This window comes from Eptesicus fuscus, chromosome 7 (genome assembly GCF_027574615.1).
Source record: "Eptesicus fuscus isolate TK198812 chromosome 7, DD_ASM_mEF_20220401, whole genome shotgun sequence".
NCBI classification, from domain to species: Eukaryota; Metazoa; Chordata; class Mammalia; order Chiroptera; family Vespertilionidae; genus Eptesicus; species Eptesicus fuscus.
The window spans coordinates 45,502,277-45,523,811 of NC_072479.1; the positions used below are offsets into that span (position 1 = coordinate 45,502,277).

The 21,535-nt window shown below is 50.2% G+C and overlaps 2 protein-coding genes across 2 annotated transcripts in view; one reads left to right on the top strand and one right to left on the bottom strand.

Moving 5' to 3' along the window:
* Positions 1–3,148, top strand: part of GRIP1 (glutamate receptor interacting protein 1) — a 233,869-nt gene extending 230,721 nt beyond the window's left edge. The window contains exons 23-24 of the mRNA XM_028156465.2: positions 192–338; positions 2,790–3,148. Coding sequence (XP_028012266.2) covers positions 192–338; positions 2,790–3,014 — 372 coding nt within the window. The 3' untranslated portion in view covers positions 3,015–3,148. The remainder of the gene's footprint in view (positions 1–191; positions 339–2,789) is intronic.
* Positions 3,149–6,865: 3,717 nt separating this feature from the next.
* The window catches only part of HELB (DNA helicase B), a 48,703-nt gene continuing 34,033 nt past the window's right edge, over positions 6,866–21,535 (bottom strand). Inside the window, exons 12-13 of the mRNA XM_054718884.1 lie at positions 14,466–14,945; positions 6,866–8,173 (exon numbers count right to left, since the gene is read on the bottom strand). Coding sequence (XP_054574859.1) covers positions 8,069–8,173; positions 14,466–14,945 — 585 coding nt within the window. The 3' untranslated portion in view covers positions 6,866–8,068. The remainder of the gene's footprint in view (positions 8,174–14,465; positions 14,946–21,535) is intronic.

Below are 21,535 nucleotides of genomic sequence, written 5' to 3' on the forward strand. Positions count from 1 at the left end.
CCTTATTTTTCTGTTCTGGTGGAAGTTTACAAATCCCAGGATATTCTAGGAAAGATGAGGGGAGCTGCCTAATGTATCACAAATCCACTATGTTATTGCAATGAGTTTGAAAAGATGGTTGGTCAAGAAGATTCACAGGCCCAAGTCTCCAACCTGGCTAAAAGGTCCCCTCTCACTTTCTCCGGTTCCAGGTGACCCTGTACAAGAGCTCGGACATGGAGGACTTCGGGTTCAGTGTGGCCGACGGCCTGCTGGAGAAGGGCGTGTACGTCAAAAACATTCGCCCCGCGGGGCCGGGAGACCTCGGCGGCTTAAAGCCCTACGACAGGCTCTTACAGGTAAGACCGCAGGTGAAGTTTCACTCAGGTAACCCTCTGAGTCTCTCCTGACCAAAGCCCACGCCTCCTCCTTTGCCTGGAGACTAGATTAGGATAGACGCCTTTCCTGTGGTAGAATGTACCAGTTATTGAAATTGCTGTTTCCCTGTATTGATGCCCCAGCAGGTTTTACACTTCTTAAGAAGGGAGCCAGTGCCTTGTTCTCCCACTGGCCGATGCTCCAGATCTCAACGTCTAACCAAAGCTGAACCCTGTTTACTTGATGGCGTCCTAGCGTGGCCAGGTGTAGTTTCATTGAGCAAAGCAAATTCTTCGTTGTTGTTGTTATTCCTCACCCTAGGATATTTTTCCATGGATTTTCAGAGAGAGAGTGTAAGGGAGGGGGAGAAACAGAGAGAAACATCGATGTGAGAGAGACACATCGATTTGTTGCTTCCCCCGTGTGCCCTAACCGGCGGGGCCGGGGATCCAGCCTGCAACTGAGGTACATGCCCTTGACCGGAATCAAACCCAGGACCCTTCAGTCTGCGGGGCTGACGCTCTATCCACTGAGCCAAACTGGCTAGGGCCAAGCAAATTCTTCTGTACAGTTTTTAGGAAGAACATTTTGCAGGAAAAGGAAAGGATCGGCATCCATCTTAAAAGTGTGTTTGACTGGAATGAGTGTGTCACCAAACAGCTGGCTTTGAAAGCCTGAGGCCGCATGAGGCGTGTTCACTGAACACGTTGATCGGTTAGACAGCTTTACAGCCAGTTCTGGGCCTCATCTTTGCCATGGCAAGAGAACAATTGTTCTTGTCCTAGAAGTATGGGACACTTTTGTTTTCTGTTGGTGCTTTTAAATTTGATGAAAGAATAACTATGGACAAGTTACCCTCTGAGCGTGTCTTCCCAACCCATGAATTGGAACTCTGCCTATTCCCATGCAAGTTGAGGTTATCAACGTAGACCGGGTGCAGGTTGTGAAGAGTCTTGGATGTAATGATCAGGCTCATTCTGGAGGTATATTGATTTCTTAAGCAGAATGACACAATTTATAATTTGGAAAAACTCACAATACTATCATGGGTGCGTTGGGGGGGAGGGGAGGGGCAGATCACCGGAAAGGAGACAGGCAGGTATGGGAAAGACACCGGCACCACACCTGAGACTGTCATTCCTCAGTGCATCCTGGTAGAGCCGTCCGGGAGGCGGTTTGGATTTGTTGCTCAGAAGAGCTGTTAGAGTCAGAGCTGAAGATTTAGGATGCTGAAGGCGTGGGTTCGGATACAGTTGCCTTTGGTGGTCTTGTGGTAATAAAGAGAAGAGAACCAAGGATAGAATGATAAGAAAAGCAAAATTTAAAGGACAGGAAGAAATAGAGGCAGGAAAGGACCGAGAGCGAGCAGTTAAAAAGGTAAGAGGATCATAACAAAGTAGCACCCGAGGAGCCCAGGAGGGGGAGGTTTAAGGGTGGGTGGGTGTCCGGAGCGGCCAGTGCTGAGAGCCCAAGGGAATGACAACCCGAGACACGGCTCCTGTACGGACCGTTGGGGTCATTTGTATAACGTGAGGGTCGGGTCAGATTGGGGAGAGAATGGAAAGTCAGAATGGAAGCAGCATGTCGATTTGAACAGCTTTGGTTGGTGAAGAATAAAGAGAAAGCCAGGAGATGAGTGCCTGTGTGCGCTGAGGAGGGGTGGGCTCCCTAGGGGGGTGGTTCAGCATCATGGTCAAGAGGTTGCTGAATGTACCAGTTATTGAAATTGCTGTTTCCCTGCATTGATGTTAGACGGTGGTTTGTACATGGTGGTTCAGCATCAGGGCTTTTTGCCCTGCGGCGTGGCTCAGCGGTTGAGCATCCATCTATGAACCAGGAGGTCACTGTTCTATTCCTGGTCAGGGCACATGCCCGGGTTGTGGGCTCGATCCCCAGGAGGGGACGTGCAGGAGGCAGCCGATCTGTGGTTCTCTCTCATTGATGTTTCTATCTCCTTCTCCTTCTCCCTTCCTCTCTGAAATCAATAAAAAGTATATTTTTAAAAAAGGAAAGAGAGAACTGGTTTTGGAATCCACCAGACTGCCTGGGATCACACATCCTAGCTCGACCACTTACCCAATTGCTTCTTTAAGGCAAATCTCTTAACCACTCTGTGCCTCACTGTCCCATCTGTAAATTGGGGATGATATTCATTCAGCACTTGGAACAGCTGCCGTGAGTGAGGCAGTGTGTTTGCCATGGGGGCGCTGTGTCCTTGTTCCCCGCTGTCCGGGACATTCACATTCAGGAGCAGGGACTGTGTAAGCCAATGAGCGTGTTATGGTTTGCCCAGAGCAGGGATGGACTCGTCTGTGCAGGCGCAGCTTTGAATACCTTTAAGACAACGCCTTATGCCTGAAAGGCTCCTCTGGGTTTGGGAATGACTTGATGAGCATAACCATGACTCAGGATGGCCCTTCTTGACCTTTCAGGTTAATCACGTCCGAACGCGAGACTTTGACTGCTGCCTTGTGGTGCCCCTCATAGCGGAATCTGGTAACAAGCTGGACCTGGTTATCAGTAGAAACCCACTGGCCTCCCAGAAATCTATAGACCAGACTCTCCCGGGAGGATGGAGCGAACAGAACAGTGCTTTTTTCCAGCAGCCTAGCCACGGTGGTAATTTGGAGATTCGAGAGCCCACTAATACATTATAGCAACGCTTTTTATAAAGCAGGACCAAGACAATATCTACATGGTGCTAAAAAAAATCCCTTTAAGATTTCTGTGACGTTGGAAGCACAGATAATCACGTGGCATTAACTGCAAGCACAGGGGTCTTTTAAATCTCTCTCATGGCTCATGTTCACTTCCCTTTCCGCATAGAAGAGGTTTCTTTTTTGGTGATCACTATGGTATGTGGAAGACGATTCCCTGCCAAGCCCAATGGTAAAGAAACAGAAAAAGAGGTAGGCCGCCCCTCCCACAATTAACATCGGAGGGCATTTTTTACAAGTTCACCTTCCTATCGATTTTTGGAAAATGTCTGTTTGAAAATAGTCTCTGTGATAATTTCTTTAACTCACTTTGAAATCAGTTTCTTACTATGAAGTCATTAACCCATAAAGCTGGCTCTACTGGGGGAACTAGTTTGGTGACTGCCGGGCGGCTGCTGGGGGAGGGGTGCAGGTAGAAAATTATCCTAAGACGTTTCCGCAATGATGCACGTGGGAGCTCCTAATAGGTGGTGGGAACTGTTTTGCCCAAGTATAGGAATGATTTTAACTAAGATGTATGCTATTCCCTATGCAACCAATGATCAAACAGGATATGTCTTGTTACCTGTTGGTTTTTTTTTCCTTTAAGGACACATTTTTAATAGCTGAAAATCTCAGATAATGAGTTAGAGTGTTTAGTAACACTGAGAGTTAGTTATCTTATTTTAAAAAATTCAAGACTAAGAATTTAAGAATGAAGTCTATTAAAACGAGGTTTCTCTTAAGGATAGGCGAATCACTCATCTTGCTTGACGTGTTTTAAAAACAGGTTCTGTTGAGGGGTGTACAGCACATGGACTTAAAAATGACACTGGACTGTCCTTTGTTCTGAGCCATGCCACGCACCGAGACTGTAAATACACTCTCCACAAAACGCATTGCCAATTATCACCACCCCTCAGAGCAATAAACTGTGACAGTTGCATTCGATGTTTGTCAGCAACTGTTTTCCTTTGTTCAGATATTTTGAAGTTACACTAATAACTGTTATTTGGTGAATATAAAAACAAATAGATCTGTATATTGATTGTAGAATATCCATATTGAAACAGTTATTTTCCAGACGTCGTTTCATTTTGGTCAATAATTCAAACGACCGACCGCTTAGATGAAGCATTTGAACACTGTGTCCTTTGTTTAAGGAAAAAGTTCACCTTTCTTTCTGTGCAGAGAAATATATCATTTCGATCACATTTCAGGACCGCCAGGGCAAGAAAGTATAAAGCAGAATCATGTTAGAAAAAAAAAGATCATGAGTCACTTAAATATGTATTTTTATTTGTAACAAACAAGTATTAAACTGTAAAGTATTTTTGTACAAATTTAATACTTTAATAGCATGGTATTTATCGTCTATGTATGGTTTTGGGGAATTCAAAATTGTTGCAAATATTTGTATGGAAAAAAAACACACAACCTCTACCAAATGGAATAAACAGTGATTTTAAAAAGCCAAAAATATAGGACATGCATTTTTTTTATGTGTTTTGAAAGTGTTTTCATGTTCTAGACTGAGCCTTACACAATGCTTACTGCTACATGATTTTTAAAGGGGGCGGTGTTCCATAAACTTGAAAAGCAGCATGGAAGAGTGGGAAGAGCAGAGGTTTTGAAATCAGACGTGGGCTGGAATGCAAACTCACTGGTGGCATGAAATTCACCGGGAGTCAGTGTCCCCACCTGTAATACCGAAGGTTGTATCTGCTCTCCAGGACTGTTGTGAGGACAAGGTGTGAACACACGTGTAAGTGCTGGAACAGTCTGCCGACATGAACACGCCCAGGACGAAGGCACGTTTATTTTAGGTGGCATCTGCCCTCAGAGAACATACGTGAATTCTATGAAATATTTACATAAAGTATTAAAAATATACAAATTTTAATTAGTCTATCTTTAAGTAAAACAAACTACACTAAGAGTCCCAACACTTCCATTTTTGCAGATTGCCTTGCAGGCCTTGTAAATTCACAGAAACAAGACAAGGATGTCCATTCTCACCACTTCCGCTTCAGAGTTTATTAAAAGTTCTAGCCAGGGCAGTAAGACAAGAAAGGCACCCAAGATTTGAAAGAAGTAAAACTATATTTGCAGATGATATAAGAACTTGTGCTTCAAAGGATACCATCAAGAAAGTGAAAACATCCACAAAATGCAAACATTTTTTTTGCAAATACTGTTTCTAATAAGGGACTTCTATGTAGACTATATAAAGAACTTATATCTCAATAATAAAAAGAAAAATAGCCCAATTTTAAAATGGGCAAAAGATCTGAATAGACATTTCTCCTAAGGGGACCTGCAAATGGCCAAGAAGCACATGAAAAGATGATCAACACCATTAGCCACAGAGAAATGCAAATCAAAACCACAATGAAATATCAGTTTACACCCACTATATGATTACAATAAAAAAGTCAGATAATAACAAGTGTTGGCGAGGATGTGGAGAAACTGGAACCCCCACTCCCTGCTGGTATAAATATAAAACGGTGCAGCTACTTTGGGAAGCAGTCTGCCAGTTCAAAAGGTTAAACAGAGTTACAGGAAGAGCCAGCAATTCCACTCCTAGGTATACCCCTTACAGAAATGAAAATATATGTCCACACAAAAACTGGTACACAGATGTTCATAGCAGCATTAGTTATAATCGCCAAAAAGTAGCCTGGCCGGTGTGGCTCAGGTGGTTGAGCATCGTCCTATGAACCAGGAGGTTATGGTTTGATTCCCAGTCAGGACACACGCCCGGGTTGTGGGCCTGATCCCCAGTGTGGGGCCTGCAGGAGGCAGCCAGTCAATGTTTCTCTCTCATCATTGTTGTTTCTATCTCTTCTCTCCCTCTCCTTCCTCCCTCTCTGAAATCAATAAAAAAAAAATTTTTTTTAAATAGCCCAAAAGTAGAAACAACCTAATGTCCATCAACTGATGAATGAATCAATGTGCTATATCCATACAACAGAACATGACTCAGTAATAAAGAGAGATGAAGGCTTTTTGCTTCATGGCATCACTGAAAGCAAGATGGGTCGCCTGAACTCTTCTGGAGCCACCTGCACAAATCAGCCAGGGGTCCCCATCCTGCCCCATCAGCTCAAACCAGCAGTCTGATGGAGAGATATGGCCTCAGGATATGCTGCCAGTTTTTCCAGCGGTACACAAAGGACACAGGCTTCAAGTTGGATTGAGTGATTGTCTTTGACTGGATTACCCAAGGCAGCAGCCCATAAAAGAAACAATGCTAGCTTTTTATACATAACTAGAGGCCCGGTGCACGAATTCATGCACGGGGGGGGGGGGGGGGGTCCCCCTCAGCCCAGCCTGCACCCTCTCCAATCAGGGACCCCTTGAGGGATATCTGACTGCCCGTTTAGGCCCGATCCTACTGGTAGGATCGGGCCTAAACGGGCAGTCGGACATCGGACATCCCTCACAATCCAGGACTGCTGGCTGCCAAGTGCTCACCTGCCTGCCCTCCTGATTGCCCCTAACTGCCCTTCCCTGCCAGCCTGATCACCCCCTAACTGCCCTCCCCTGCTAGCCTGATTGATGCCTAACTGCTCTCCCCTGCCAGCCTGGGTACCCCTAACTGCCCTCCCCTGCAGGCCTGGTCACCCCCAACTTCCCTCCCCTGCCGGCCTGGTCACCCCTAACTGCTCTCCCCTGCAGGCTTGGGTCACCCCCAACTGCCCTTCCTTGCAGGCCTGGTCCCTCCCAACTGCCCTCCCCTGCTGGCCATCTTGTGCCAGCCGTCTTGTGTGTTGGATTGATGGTCAATTTGCATATTACTCTTTTATTAGATAGGATTGTTTTATTCCTTTTTTAAAAAAAGAGATGAAACACATTGATAGATACATGCTACAATATGGAAGAAGTCTGAAAATATTATGCAAATCAAAGAAGTAAAAAGAGCCTATTGTCGAGATAATAGATTGGCAGTTGCCTAGGGCTGGAGAGGATGAGGGTATTAGAGCTAAGAGGTACAAGATTTCTTTGGGAGATTATATTAAAATATTCTAAAATTGACTGTGGTGTTGGTAGCACAACTGTGAATATACTAACAGCCACTCAACTGTGTAAATGGGTGAATTGTAGGTGAGTTTTATCTCAATAAGGCTATTTTTAAAACCTTGGGATAATAGGTAAATCTTATTAACCTTTTGCACTCGGATGTCAAGTGTGACTTGACATGGTTAGCATTAGAATAAAGGAATCGAGAAAAAAGCAATTGAGTGCAAAGGGTTAACTATTCATTTTACCATTTAACAATAAATAAAACTCTAGAAAAAGAAAAATCACTCTTGAGAAAAATTTTTTCCAAAGTAGAATATCTTTAAAACAATGTGCTCCCTCCAAAAATGATAATTATGTGACATGATAGAGGTGTTAGTTAATGCTACAGTGGTAATCATATTGCAAAATATAAGTATCAAATCAACACATAGTGCACCTTAAGCTTAGACAATGCTCCACATCAATTATATCTCCAACTAAGGAAATAAAAGCCAGTGTGCTCCCAGCGCAGAAGGGGTTCCCAGGAGACGGCCCCGGTGAGGAGAGCCAGCGTGTGACGGAGCCAAGGGCAGCCAGGAGGGGCGGCCACTTTGCGGAAGACGCGCTGTCCTGGAATCGGGGCAGTAAGGTGCAGCTGCCGGGTGTCCACCGCTGCTTCATCCCGTGGGCAAGGGGCACGTACAATGATGGCGGGAGTTAATGAGGCATTATCCTAAAATAAGACACTTTTTAAAGCACAGAGTTTTAAAAATATGTATGACATCACTTTCCCTCATTTATGTCCAGTGCTATCAGTTCTCATCATGACAGATATTGACATCATTAAGGTTTTCTTTGATTGAATGAATTTAAAACATCTGCTAGCACAAACACCTTAGAAGAGAACTCCAGTGACAGACATCCTCTTTTATCTTGATACTTGGAAGTGATGATGTTCATTTTGTGTTAAAAACCAGACAAATGATGATGAGCAATCCGAAATAAAATTAAGTTTCTTGATTGTCTGTGGGTTTGAAAAGTCGCCTGGGGGTTAAATTATTGAGTTTCAGATTCTGAAGTTTGGAAGACACTTGTGGAGATGATTCTTCCATCTGTTGGGGGGAAAAAAGAAAGAAAGAGGTTAATTTTGTAAAAGTGTGGTCAGTCTACCCTCTGTACTTCTTTTCCCTCTGACTGCTTCTGCGGAAGACACAGACCAGAGCAAGCAGGGTCCGCTCCCTCCTGTGGGCTCACATCTGCCTTTGCTCACTGTGGAACCCCAGCCCCCGCTCTGGCTCTGGCCCAGAGAAGGGACTATTTGCTGAATGAGTCCATAAACCTAGTTTCCGAAGGGGTGGACAGGGCCCACTATATATTTTGACAACCCCATACAAAATTAAAATGAGGGTCCCGTGTTCAGAAATTAAGAATTTCAAGATGATGCCTGCAGAACGTGATAACGAGAGCGGGATCCTTCTAAGCACAGAGGCCTGGGTGACTGACCGCCCAAGCTGCACCTATGACGCCGGCCCCAGGTGCGGCGAGATGAAGCACTGCAATGCCTCTGGCGGCACCCTGGTACAGTCAGGGATCCCCAAACTGAAGTCAGTGGGCCAGTATGGTCGCGGGCACGCACAGTCTGTGTTCGCGTGGCCAGGCCAGGGTACCTAGATACTTGTTTTGTCAAATGTATTTCCAGACGTTTCTGTGAAGGTCATTTTTAGATAACATTTAAATCAGCAGACTGCGAGTAAAGCAGAGTGCCCTCCGTCATGTAGATGGACCTTCAATCAATTGAAGGCCGTAACGGAAAAAACACTGGCCTTTCCCCAGCTGCCAACGAGTCTTCTCTGGGTCTCCTGGCCTACCCTGTAGATTTTGAACTTGCCAGCTTCCACGATGCCATGAGCCAATTCCTTAAAATAAATCCAGATAGATATAAGACAGACAGACAGACAGACAGACAGAGACATATCCTATTGGCTCTCTCTCTCTAGAGAACCCTGACTAACACAAGGACTACCTTTGTTCAGGAATTATGTGATTATGTCTTTCCTGGATTTTTAAATTTAAAATGTCATTTTTCCTTCCAACAATCTGGAAATCACTGTTTTATGTGATAAATTTGAAAATGTTTGCACATGTGTTTTCATTTAACGGGAGATTTCTGTTTTCCCCCTCCTTTCTTGGTGGGGGGAAGCTAGACAAAGAAAAAAAAAATCAGGTTAACGTTTTCTGTTAGGATGTTTTCCAAAGGCCAAAGCTGAGAACCCACGGAAAAGCAGAAGCTGTCACCTCGGAGGCTCGGCACCGGTGTTTGTGGGAATCACATGCTGGTGGGCTCCGGTGCAGCGGTGTGAATACAAAGCACGGGGTGTGGCCGCCCCGTCACTGCATTCGCCCTTTTAGACACAACACATCTCAATGCACCTACACGTCTACAATCATGAAAGAACAGTTCCTAATTCATCAGCCCTGAAGCTTTCAATCCTAGTCCACATTTCTAGGGATTCTTGTAAATGAATGACCCTCATCGCTCTGGCAAATCCTGTAAGAAAATTTACAGCTGGAGCGCGTGGCTGTGCTGCCGCCCTCCTGCCACGACACCTGTCGGCACTGGGCCCGTCACTCTGTTCACGGGTCTTCTGCGATGCTGGCCTCGGCCGGAGCTCAGGGGGTGATGCTGGCCTCGGCCGGAGCTCAGGGGGCGATGCTGGCCTCAGCCAGAGCTCAGGGGGCGATGCTGGCCTCGGCCGGAGCTCAGGGGGTGATGCTGGCCTCGGCCGGAGCTCAGGGGGTGATGCTGGCCTCGGCCGGAGCTCAGGGGGTGATGCTGGCCTCGGCCGGAGCTCAGGGGGCGATGCTGGCCTCGGCCGGAGCTCAGGGGGTTGGGCAGCTCCGAGCTGCAGGGACAGCGCTGCCACTTTCCCCGTGCACCCCCACAGAGACCACAGCCACGCCCCCTGTTCGTGCTGAGAAATACAACGCCAGACACTTTGAGAAAAAGATCCTTTCCCTGGAGCTGCCTTGCTTTCTGCTCCAGTCAAAGCCTTCCTTGCCCCATGGGCTTGCTAAGAGTTAACACATTTAATTTCAGAAAGAAAAAAAAGATGTTTTGCTGAGATGGACATTCCACATCCCCGAGTTGACATGGAGTACAGACAGAAGCTGAGAGTCAGCAGTGGGCCTGCTATGTCCTCCCCACTATGTCCAGTTGTATCACTTCCCCCACGGAGACCTGTCCCTCAGCCTCTGTTCCCAGTCCTGATGAATGGCACCTGGACCCACCTGGACGCCCAAGACAGAAGCCTGGGGTCACCTTCAGGCCCGACCCCACCTATGTAAGTAACTGACCAGGAGGTCCCATCGACTACACCCCTCAGCATCTCTTCCCCGCCCCCGCCGCGGCCACCTGACTTAGGGCGTAATCATTTTGTACGAGCCACTGAGATCATCTGTTTGCTGGGAACTCAGCCCCTAGCCTCTGCCTAACCATCATCTACTAAACTCCCGTCAGAGTCCCCTCCATAAACGCCAGCCCACAGTTTCACAATGCCCCGGGCTCCGTGGCTGCAGAGCATGTGCTCTCTGTAGAAGAGCCCTCTCTCCGACGCCCCCACGGTCCCCGGCTCAGCCCCCGCCCCCGCCCTTACACGCCCCGCTCCAGCCACACCTTTCCAGTCATCGCCTAATGTCCAGGACTTCCCACACTGGCCCCTCTGCCGGGCACACGCCCAGTGAGCTGCTTACCTGTCGCATACCCTCGTGGGGTCAGAAGGTAGACGTTTCTCCCCTGAGCTCAGCCTAGGATAGGCGGGGTTCGTGGGCACTTTCTCCCCTGGGCTCCCACAGGGACCCGCTCCATCCCGGCTTCACGGCACCGCCCGGGAGCCTGAGCCCCCCGCCCCCCCAACAAGTCTGCTGCCGGCACAGAAAGCAACTTACCATCCAGATATTTTATAATCCAACCTTTTCTTTTAAAATCACAAAATGCTATTATCTAAATTGGATCATCTGCTTCATAAAACGATGGAACAACTGACTTTGGATTATTTCTAAAAACAAAAATAGGTCTCATTCAAAAGGGTCTTTTCTTGCCTCCGAAAGGGATTCTCAAAGGGACTCTCACAGCGGGGGCTACAGAACACGCAGGACTTGAGCACACGCAAGAGCGATACTCCGAGGTCCGGTCTGTTTAAAGGTTGGATGCCACATGTTCACAACTCGCAGTGTAACCCCGAGTACTTCTGAGCGGTTACCCTGGGGCCAGCACGCTGCCCTCAATAAGCCGCACTTACAGTCTGACTGCTGCACGTGCTGAACACAGGAGAGAGGTGTGTTCAGAGAAAGGGCGGGCTTCATGACCAAAACAGAAACTGAGCCCAATTCCACTATGAAGAGAGGTGGAGGCCATCAGCTGAGAACACCCCCAACTCTACCCAGCAACGCACTGCGCCCGCTCCGTCCGGCTGCAATGGAAGAAGCGTCCCTGTCCCCGACTGTATCTAAGGGCAACACCTACGGACACTCTTGGTTTTTCCCATCTCACCCACCCGACACCATTCCTGCAATTACCCCGTCTCTGATTCATGAATTCCTGTTCTCCGTTGGACCATTCCAGCAGCAACCTAGGATGCCCTCATGCTCCCTCCAAAGTAAAGAAATGTTCCCTGACCACAGGGCGTCCATCCAGACACAACCCTCTCTGCTGCTGAGCACAGCAACCTTCCTCAGCAACGCTGCCTCCACGGCTTCCCCAACGCGCCCACCTCCTGGTCCCTCCCACCACCCGCTTCTCCTTCTCTCTCCCTCACGCCTTTCCAGGCCCCTTGCTAGTTCTTCCTCCTCTGCCAGACCCGTCTGTGTCCCTCCTGAAATTAACTCACCTAGTCCTTTAAGTACCACTTTCTGCAAATGACTCCCACACGGACATTGCCCACCCCAACCCACCCTGAGGCCCTAACCCCTCACCCACCACTGTGCACCCCAATCCACCCTGAGGTTCTAACCACCCCCACCCACCACTGCTCGCCCCAACTCACCCTGAGTCTCTAACTCCCCCACCACCCACCACTGCCCACCCCAACCCACCCTGAGGTTCTAACTCCCGCACCCACCACTGTGCACCCCAACCCACTCTGAGGCCCTAACTCCCCCCCACCCACCACTGTGCACCCCAATCCACCCTGAGGCTCTAACTCCCCCACCACTGCCCACCCCAACCCACTCTGAGGCCCTAACTCCCCCACCCACCACTGGCTTCCTCAGTGAGTCCACCTCACCCAGCTCTTCTCAAGGCCTTGCCATCCCCGGAAGCGGCACTGCCGCTCACCAAGTCACTTCAACCAGAAACCAGCCCGGGTTGCTTTTTGTTTTCCCCTCACATCCAATCAGCAGCTCACGTTGACTCCATCTGCAGAAAGCATCCGGAATCCCTCCGCTTCTCACCCCTCCCTGCTCTTCCCTAGACCTTCCCTAGGACAGCCTTCTGACTGGCCTCCCTGCTCCCTCCTCACTCTCCACCGTCACTCTCCACAGCAGCACACGGGGTGGTGGTAAGCACACAGAGGGGTCACACCTCTGCTAAAGCTCCAGTGCACTCCCATCTCCCCGCCACAGCCCCGCCATCGCTCCAGCACCACCACCTACACACCCGCTCTTCCTCACCCCTGGCACATCTGCTGCTTCCCTTCCAACAAAGCCGTTCCCTTCAGGCTTTGCCTCTTCTGCATCCTCCACCTGGAGGCACTTCTCTGAGCCTCACAGGGCTGCTGGTTGATCAGCTCACATGTGCTCTCCTCCGTGAGGCCTTACCTGACCCCCATGGCAAAGTAGCACCTCCTGCCGCCCTCCCCCCGCCCCCACCATTCCCTACCTCATTACCTTTATTTTCGTCACAGAATCTTTCTTGACCTGAACATTTTATTTCTCTTGTATTTACTGCCTGTGACCCATTGGTGGACTGTAATGTCAACAAAGCCAGAGAGGGGCCTGGTTCCCTCCCTCCACATTTAGGTCAGTGACTAGAACAGGATCCAAAGTTTCATCAAACGCTAACCGAGGGCAGGCAGAGAGAATAAGGCATCCAAACCCAGTCGCACAGCAAAAGCCGAAAGGAAGAAATGAGGGTAGGTTCGGCTCCTTTCAGTGCATGAGGACTGGCTGGACTAACGCAGGAAAAGAGCAGGGGGGAATAAAATGATGCCGAGAGCTGGGGTCAAACTATGCAAGGTCTCAAGTGCCAAGCTAGATAGTCTGGAACTTAGGTTGGAGGCTCTTAACACAGGAAAGAGCGGAGCAGTAAGGGGGGTGAATTTGGTAACGAGGTGTAGGGTGCTCTAGGAGGATGGGGGCAAGCGGGGAGGCAGCCGGTCAGCCATCATCCGAGAAGATGAGATAAGGCTCTAAACCTGCCCAGACTTAATGGAACGAAAGTAATTCCTGAGAGCTACATTTTGCAATAAATCTATCAACTGGAGGTAGAGGGTGAAGGCAAGCTGAGTCCGGCTGTGTAACTGGGAGAATGCTGTTTGACGTGGCGAGAGCGGGGGAAAAAAAGAGTCAGAAGCTGGGCTGTGGTCCCAGAAAGTCAATCCCAGGAACAAAGCTGCAGCCTGGGGAGCCGGTTCACCCCTCCTCTTCAGTGCCAAGAGCATTCACAGGGAAGCGCAGCCTTTGTCGCCACCCGAGGCCACCAGTGCGAGAGGGGGGCTGTCACTCGCCACTGAGTCCCCAACACCTGGAATGCAGTGGACAGTTGAGACGATTGGTTGACACATCATCAGTGCAAAGGTGACAGCTGACACCTAGAGAGTGGAAAGGGTCCTCAAAGGAAAGAAGAACCGAGCCCTGGAGAGGAGTGTCCATCAGAGGGAGGGAAGACAGGACCCAAGATGGGGAGTGAAGAGGTGGGGGCGAGGAGACGGAGGTGGGGGAGGTGTGATAAGGCACCACTGGAAGGGAGGGAAAGAAACACAGAAACTGCAGCCGCGTGTAAAACTACTAGAAATGCCAGGGAAACAGTCAAGAGCAAGACCTAGGGACAGGCCTCCAGGCTGACAAGATGACTGCAACCAGCCGCTTCCATGGAGCTGTGAGAGACAGGTGAGACTAGGCCTACAGCAGGGGGAGGGGGAGAGAGATCTGCAGAAAGAAGGTGCGGCAGACACAGCAGCCTCTCCTGCAAGCCCATCGCTGAGGCCGCCTCGCGTGCCAGCCTCAGGCAGAGAGAGAAACAACCAGGACCAGCAGGGCAGCAGAGAGGACGTAACAGAAGTGAGAAAACGCCTGTTTCACGTCCTACAGCCAACGCAACACGGACAGAAACACACGGCGCCCTGGCACACATCAGCAACTGCAGTGAGCGACAGGTAAAGCTTGAGCACATGAGAACACCACTCCTACCATGAGGACTTTACTGGGACTTTCATCAGCCATGGCACAGGTTCTTTTGGACCCTCGCGGTTGGGATGGATCTTCGCCTGCATTCGTTTCACCAGAGAAAGGTACTCTCCAACCGCCGGAGCAGGCGAATGCCGCGAACGCAGCCGCAGAGGCCTGGGCATCGCTGGTCCCCGAGTGGGCGGCTGCAGGGAACGGTGGTGCTGGCGGCGGTGTGCTGGGGTGTCTGCTGTCCTCAGAGCCCTTGGACGGGGACGCACCCTCCGCCGGAGACGCGCAGCTTGAGGAGAGCCGGTCTTGCAGGAAATGTTTTAAACGAGTTTTTCTGCGGACGTTGTTCTTCGAAATTGCGCTCCGGAGATGAGCCTCCTCTGCAATGACGTACACCCTGCTGCGGCCGCGGGTCACCGCGGTGTACACGTGCTGCCAGTCCTGGCGGCCCGCCTTGCCCACCGCGTAGACCACGGTCTGCTCCTCAGACCCCTGACAGGGAACAACGCATCGGGAGACTTAGTACTGCGCACAGGCTCCTGTCTTCAGCCCACAGAGGTAGAGGAGACAAGTCCTCCAAGCACCACTACCCGCAGGACTGTCCATACGGATGGGGCCCAGCCTCCTCATTCCCCAAGAACTCGTGTTTTCTAATTACGCTGAGAACTTTAGGTCTCACAGATCCACATCTGGCTTGTAAAAACCCAGAAATAAACTTTAAAGTCTATGTACAGTGTCAAATAATGAAATAATTTTAAATGATTGTATGAGCTTGTGTATAAATGTATTATCCCACTTACTTTATATTACAAAAAACAGACATCTTAAAAATCCAGTGGTAGAATCCTATCTAATAATCCTATCTAATAAAAGAGTAATATGGAAATTGACTGTCACTCCAAGACACAAGATGGCCGCCCCCATGTGGTCAAAGATGGCTGCCCCCATGTGGACAAAAGATGGCCGCCACAAGATGATCTGCAGGGGAGGGCAGTTGTGGGCAGTTAGTGGTGACCAGGCCAGCAGAGGAGGGCAGTTGGGGGAGACCAGGCCTGCAGGGGAGGGCAGTTGGGAGGGGACCAGGCCTGCAGAGGAAGGCAATTGGGGGGGAAACAGGCCTGCAGGGGAGGGCAGTTGGGGGGGGGAAACCCAGGCCTGAAGGGGAAGGCAGTTGGGGGAACCAGGCCCAGTGGGGAGGGCAGTTAGGGGCAATCGGGCCTGCCAGGGAGCAGTTAGGCATTGATCAGGCTGGCAGGGGAGTGGTTAGGAGCAATCAGGCAGAGGCAGGCGAGCGGTTGGGAGCCAGCAGTCCTGGATTGTGAGAGGGATGTCCAACTGCCTGTTTAGGCCCAAACCCTCAAGGGGTCCCAGACTGGAGAGGGTGCAGGCTGGGCTAAGGTACCCCCCCCCATGCATGAATTTCGTGTACCGGTCCTCTAGTATATATATATTTACTTATATATATTTATATCAAGTATCTACATATTATATGATATACTATTTTGCAAACATCAGATACTTTAAAAATAGAACTTTAAAAATTGAATATATATATTTTTATATGATTACAACTATATAACACAAAATAAAATTACTCTGATCCAAAAAAGTACCTATAAAATAAACATAAATATGTGACAAAACAAAATAAATCACAAAAAAGGAAGGCAATTCTATCAAAATTATAACTAGACTGTCTCCAAAATGAAAGGCCTATGGATCATTTTTTTGTTCTACTTTTCTGTATTTTCCCTTGCTGAACCATTCATTACTTTTTTCAAGATAAACAAAAGTTTAGCAAGCCAAGAATGGTACAGGCAAGAAAAATGCTGGATGTCACCACATAACTGAGAAAAGCATCGTTTTGTAGCTATTCTTAGCCACTTTATTTTCTGCGCCACATGAACTAAGAAGTGGTTTGAACCATTATCTCCCCTAACGTTCCCACATTCCCCAGCTAAAAGGAGAACTGTGGGGAGACAAATGACTAGATGGGCACATAGAAAATACAGATCTGCAGTTAAAACAAAAAAACAATCTTCTATACAACAAGCACTTCTATCTCCGTAGACACCAGGAGTTTGAACTAACTCTTCAGATGATAAAAGTTTGACAAATGCTACCTTCCAGTGCTGCTCGGCCTCAGAAACTGACTTAAATGATACTTGATTAGAGAAATGCTAAATACATTCCACAGATACACAACGCCACTGCTCCTCTGGACTTGACACTGTGTATTCCTAAACAGGTAAATGTCTACCTAAACTTAGCTGAGTTCTTACTCATCATTTAAGTAACATGAGAAAAATTCCATAGCCTCATAATCAGTGTCCCTTTATCACACTTGCTACATTCCGCTGCTCTCAAAGGCAGCTACAGTGATGCTTGTAAAATGCAAATTCAATCACATCAGACTCTGCTAAAAACCCATGAATGGCTCTTTTCATTTTGTAAGGAATACCACTGTATGGGAGAACATATTTGCCAATGATACATCTGATAAAGGGTTAGTTTCCAAAATACATAAAGAGCTCATACAACTTAACAAAAGGAAGACAAACGATCCAATTTAAAAATGGGCAAAGGACCTAAATAGACACCTCTCCAAAGTGGACATACAGATGGCCAAGAGACATATGAAAGAAATGCTCAAAGTCATTGATCATCAGAGAGATGCAAATTAAAACAACAATGAGGTATCTCCTCACACCTGCCAGAATGGCTACCATCAACAAATCAGCAAACGACAGGTGCTGGCGAGGTTGTAGAGAAAAGGGAACCCTAGTACACTGCTGGTGGTAATGCAGATTGGTGTAACCACTATGGAAAACGGTATGGAGTTTCCTCAAAAAATTAAATATGGAACTGCCATTTGATCCAGTGATCCCACTTCTAGGAATATATCCTAAGAAAACCAAAACACCAATCAGAAAGAATGTATGCACCCCTATGTTCAGAACAGCACTATTTACAATAGCTAAGATCTGGAAACAGCCCAAGTGACCATCAGCAGATGAGTGGATAAAAAAGCTGTGGTACATTTACACCATGGAATCCTATACAGCAGTCAGAAAGAAGGATCTCTTACCCTTTGAAACAGCATGGAGGGACCTGGAGGGTATTATGCTAAGCGAAATAATCCAGTCAGAGAAAGACAAGTATCACATCATCTCACTTACATGTGGAATCTAATGACAAAATAAACTGACGAACAAAATAGATCCAGAGACATGGAAACATGGAACAGACTGTGGAATCTCAGAGGAAAGGGGGAGGTAGGGGTGGGAGTGAGGTGTGGGGAAGAGATTAACCAAAGGACTTATAAGCATACTAGTAGCCCGTTTGCACGAAGATTCGTGCAATAGACCTTCATTCACCTGGCTGCCTGCACCAGTTTTCTGCTGGCACCGGGGACCCAGGCCTTGGCTGTGGCCACTGCCCTCTACCTTCTTTCAGGGTCCGGGCTTGGCCCTGGGCGGTGGCCTTGGGCTCAGCTGCACCCAGCGTCCCTGCGACCCGATTGCAGGAGCAGACCCCCAGGGCTCGGCCGCACCGCCCCCCAGCCGGGTCCCTGCTCCCATCGCAGCAGGCACCCGGCTGGCGCCCAAGGCCGCTTTCCGGTCCATGGGCTCGGCCGCACCGCACCCAGCCGGGTCCCTGCTCCGATCGCAGCAGGCACCCGGCTGGCGCCCAAGGCCTGGAAAGCCCCGGGCGGCTTTCCGGTCCTTGGGCTCGGCCGCACCGCACCCCAGCCGGGTCCCTGCTCCGATCGGAGCACGCACCCGGCTGGCGCCCAAGGCCCGGAAAGCCCCGGGCGGCTTTCCGGGCCATGGGCTCGGCCGCACCGCACCCCAGCCGGGTCCCTGCTCTGATCGGAGCAGGCACCCAGCTGGCGCCCAAGGCCGCTTTCCGGTCCATGGGCTCGGCCGCACCGCACCCCAGCCGGGTCCCTGCTCCGATCGCAGCAGGCACCCAGCTGGCGCCCAAGGCCGGAAAGCCCCGGGCGGCTTTCCGGTCCGTGGGCTCGGCCGCACCGCACCCCAGCCGGGTCCCTGCTCCGATCGCAGCACGCACCCGGCTGGCGCCCAAGGCCTGGAAAGCCCCGGGCGGCTTTCCGGACCTTGGGCTCCGCCGCACCGCACCCCAGCCGGGTCCCTGCCATCGGAGCAGGCGCCCGGAAAGCCACCGGCCCCAGCATCCCTGTAACGGTTTCCTGGTGGGCGTGGTTGATGGGCGTGGCTTGGTTGGTGGGCGTGGCTTGGGCGTAGCGAAGGTGCGGTCAATTTGCATATTTGTCTATTATAAGGTAAGACTAGAGGCCCGATGCACGAAATTCGTGCAAGGGGCTCGGCCCTAGCAGCCCCGGCCCGAGGCAACCGCTGCGGCTGCCTCGGCCCTCACAGCTTCGTCTGGAAGGTCGTCCAGAAGGAGGTCCGGAAGGATGTCCCATCTAATTAGCATTTTACGCTTTTATTATTATAGATATGCATAACCCATAGGGCACAGACAATAGTGTGGTGAAGGCCTGAGGAAGGGGGGAGGGGAGAGGGGAGGGTCAATGGGGGAAAAGGGCGGGGGAACATCTGTAATACTTTCAACAAAAATAAATTTAAAAAAAAAATTAATGGCTCCCAGGATCTCAAAGTCTCTTCTTAATATGGCTCATATAGCCCTTCAAGAGCCAGCCTGGGCCCGGCTCCCCTCCCTCCTTCTTTCCCCTTTCCTTCCCATGAGCCACGCTGCCTCTGGCACAAGGAACCTCTTGTGTTTCTTCCGGTGCATTCAGTCCGTGGCCTCCACTGGGCTCACTTCCTGCCCGTCCCTATGCTTTCCAGCACCGCTCCCTGAACTTCCTCTACCACAGACTTCTTATCAGCCTGGGAGGCGCCTTCGTAACTGTATTCCTCAGTGGACTGGGAGCTCTGTGAATGCGGGACCACTTCTGTTTCGCTCACTGCTCTTTATTCTGTGTCTCACTGAATGAATGATGGTAAAAATTACAACATCTTGCCAAAGGTGGGCTCAGAAGGCAGGACAAGGACTCCTAACTTTTCTTCAATAACCTGGTATAAGCCACATGTCCATTTCTTTAAATCTTCTTTCAATTACTAATGCTATTATTAACTTCTTAGGGAGGCATGCTTTGTATATTTACTCTTAATTATACACACATCTATTCTCTAAATCTGTTCTAAAACTTGTATGAATCGACACAAACCATTAATATTTAAACCTTCATGATTTTATAGACTTAGAATCTGAAAGTCTATATGGACTTTAGGGTTGGGTCCAAAAACCTTTTTCTGTAAAGGGTCAAAGAATAAATATTTAGGCTTTGTAGATGGTCTCTACAGCAGCTACTCAACTCTTCCTGTATAGTGTAAAAGCAGTCACAGCCAACACGTCAATGAATGTGACTGTCCCCATGAAACTTTATTTACAAAAACAGGTGGAGAGCCAGATTTGGCTACTCTACTGACTAACACATATTCCTAGAAGGCCCTAGGATGTGACCTATCCTTCTATCTCCCTTTCCCCTCATTACTTCTCTGACCTCATCTCCTGTCACGCCCACACTGGCCTCCTTGCTGTTCCAATTCTTCAAATATGCCCGACAGGCTCCCACCTAAGGACCTTGACCTTGGCTCTCCCCTCTACCCAGAATGTTCTCCCAGATACTCATATGATTAACTTCTTTACCTCTTTCAAGTCTATACTCCAATGCCACCTTCTCAATGAGGCCTATTCTGATCACCTATTTAAAATTACAACTGCAGCCCAGCCAGAGTGGCTCAGTTGGTGGACCATTGTCCTATACACCACAAGACTGCTGGATCGATTCATGGTCAGGGCACACAGGGAAGGCAACTAATCAAAGTTTCTCTCTCACATTGATGTTTCTTTCTCTTTCTCCCCCCACCTCCCTCCCTCCCTCTTTCCCTCCCTCCCTCTCTACCTCTAAGCATGTCCTCAGGTGAGGATAAAATCCTACCTTATAATAGAGAAACATGCAAATTGACCGCACCTCCGCTATGCCCATGATTGGGCCTGCCAGAGGCTGGGGGCGGGACTCCGGGTGGCCTATCCGGCCGTTGGGAAGACCAAGATGGCTGCGCGCAATCCTGTAAGTTCCGGGGGTCCCCAGGGCGATCGCCACCCGGGGGGCCGTGTCCGGGCCGAGCCCTGGGGGCGATCGCCACGGGGGGGCGTGTCCGGGCCGAGCCCCAGGGGTGTGTCCGGCCGAGCCCAGCGCTCCGCGGGGGTCCCGGGGGCGATCGCCACCCGGGGGGGCGTGTCCGGGCCGAGCCTGGTGCTCCATGGGTGTCCGCGGGGCGATCGCCACCCGGGGGGGCATGGCCGGGCCCAGCCAGCCGCTCCCGTGGCGGGGGTCCCTGGGCGATCGCCACCCTGGCCTAAATGGCTGGTGCTGAGAGGGATCAATGGGGCCCTTGGAAGGATCGGGAGGTAGTTGACCAATGAGGGCATCTGCAGCAGCTGGATGCAGAGCTCCAATCCGCGTTCTCCAGGTTGGCCTCCGTGGGGTCCGCGTTGCACCCATAGTGGCCGAGTGGGGATGCTGCATGAGGCCAGCTTCCCAAGCCAGGCTGCTGAGGGAGGGAGGGCCTCTGGGCTGGGAGCACTCCCCCACCCCAGTGGACAGGACACAGAGAGCGAGCAGCAGAGAGCTACTAGGGGTGGTGGGTGTGGTGGCCTGGCTTCCAAGAGGCTAGCTTCAGCTGCTGTGGCCTGCGCTGAGGTGGCTGGTGGTGGGGGCAACTGCGGGGGCGCATCCGAGGCTGGGGCACTGGGAGACGTGGGACTGCAGTCCAGATAGCGAGGCTCCGGAGGATCTGGTCACCGACCCCCGGCATTGAAGCCGCCTCCTACAAGATGTAGCCTAACCTAGGTGTGTGGGAGGCAGGTTCAGGAACCTCTCCCTTTGCGGCGCCAGAGCCCAGGCCTGCCAGCGCCCCAGAGGAGACCCCCTCCAGGATCGGGGGCTTGACCAGTCTCTAAACCAGGGCGGCCATTAGCCCAGGCCTGTCAGCACCCCAGAGGAGATCCCCACCAGGATCGGGGGC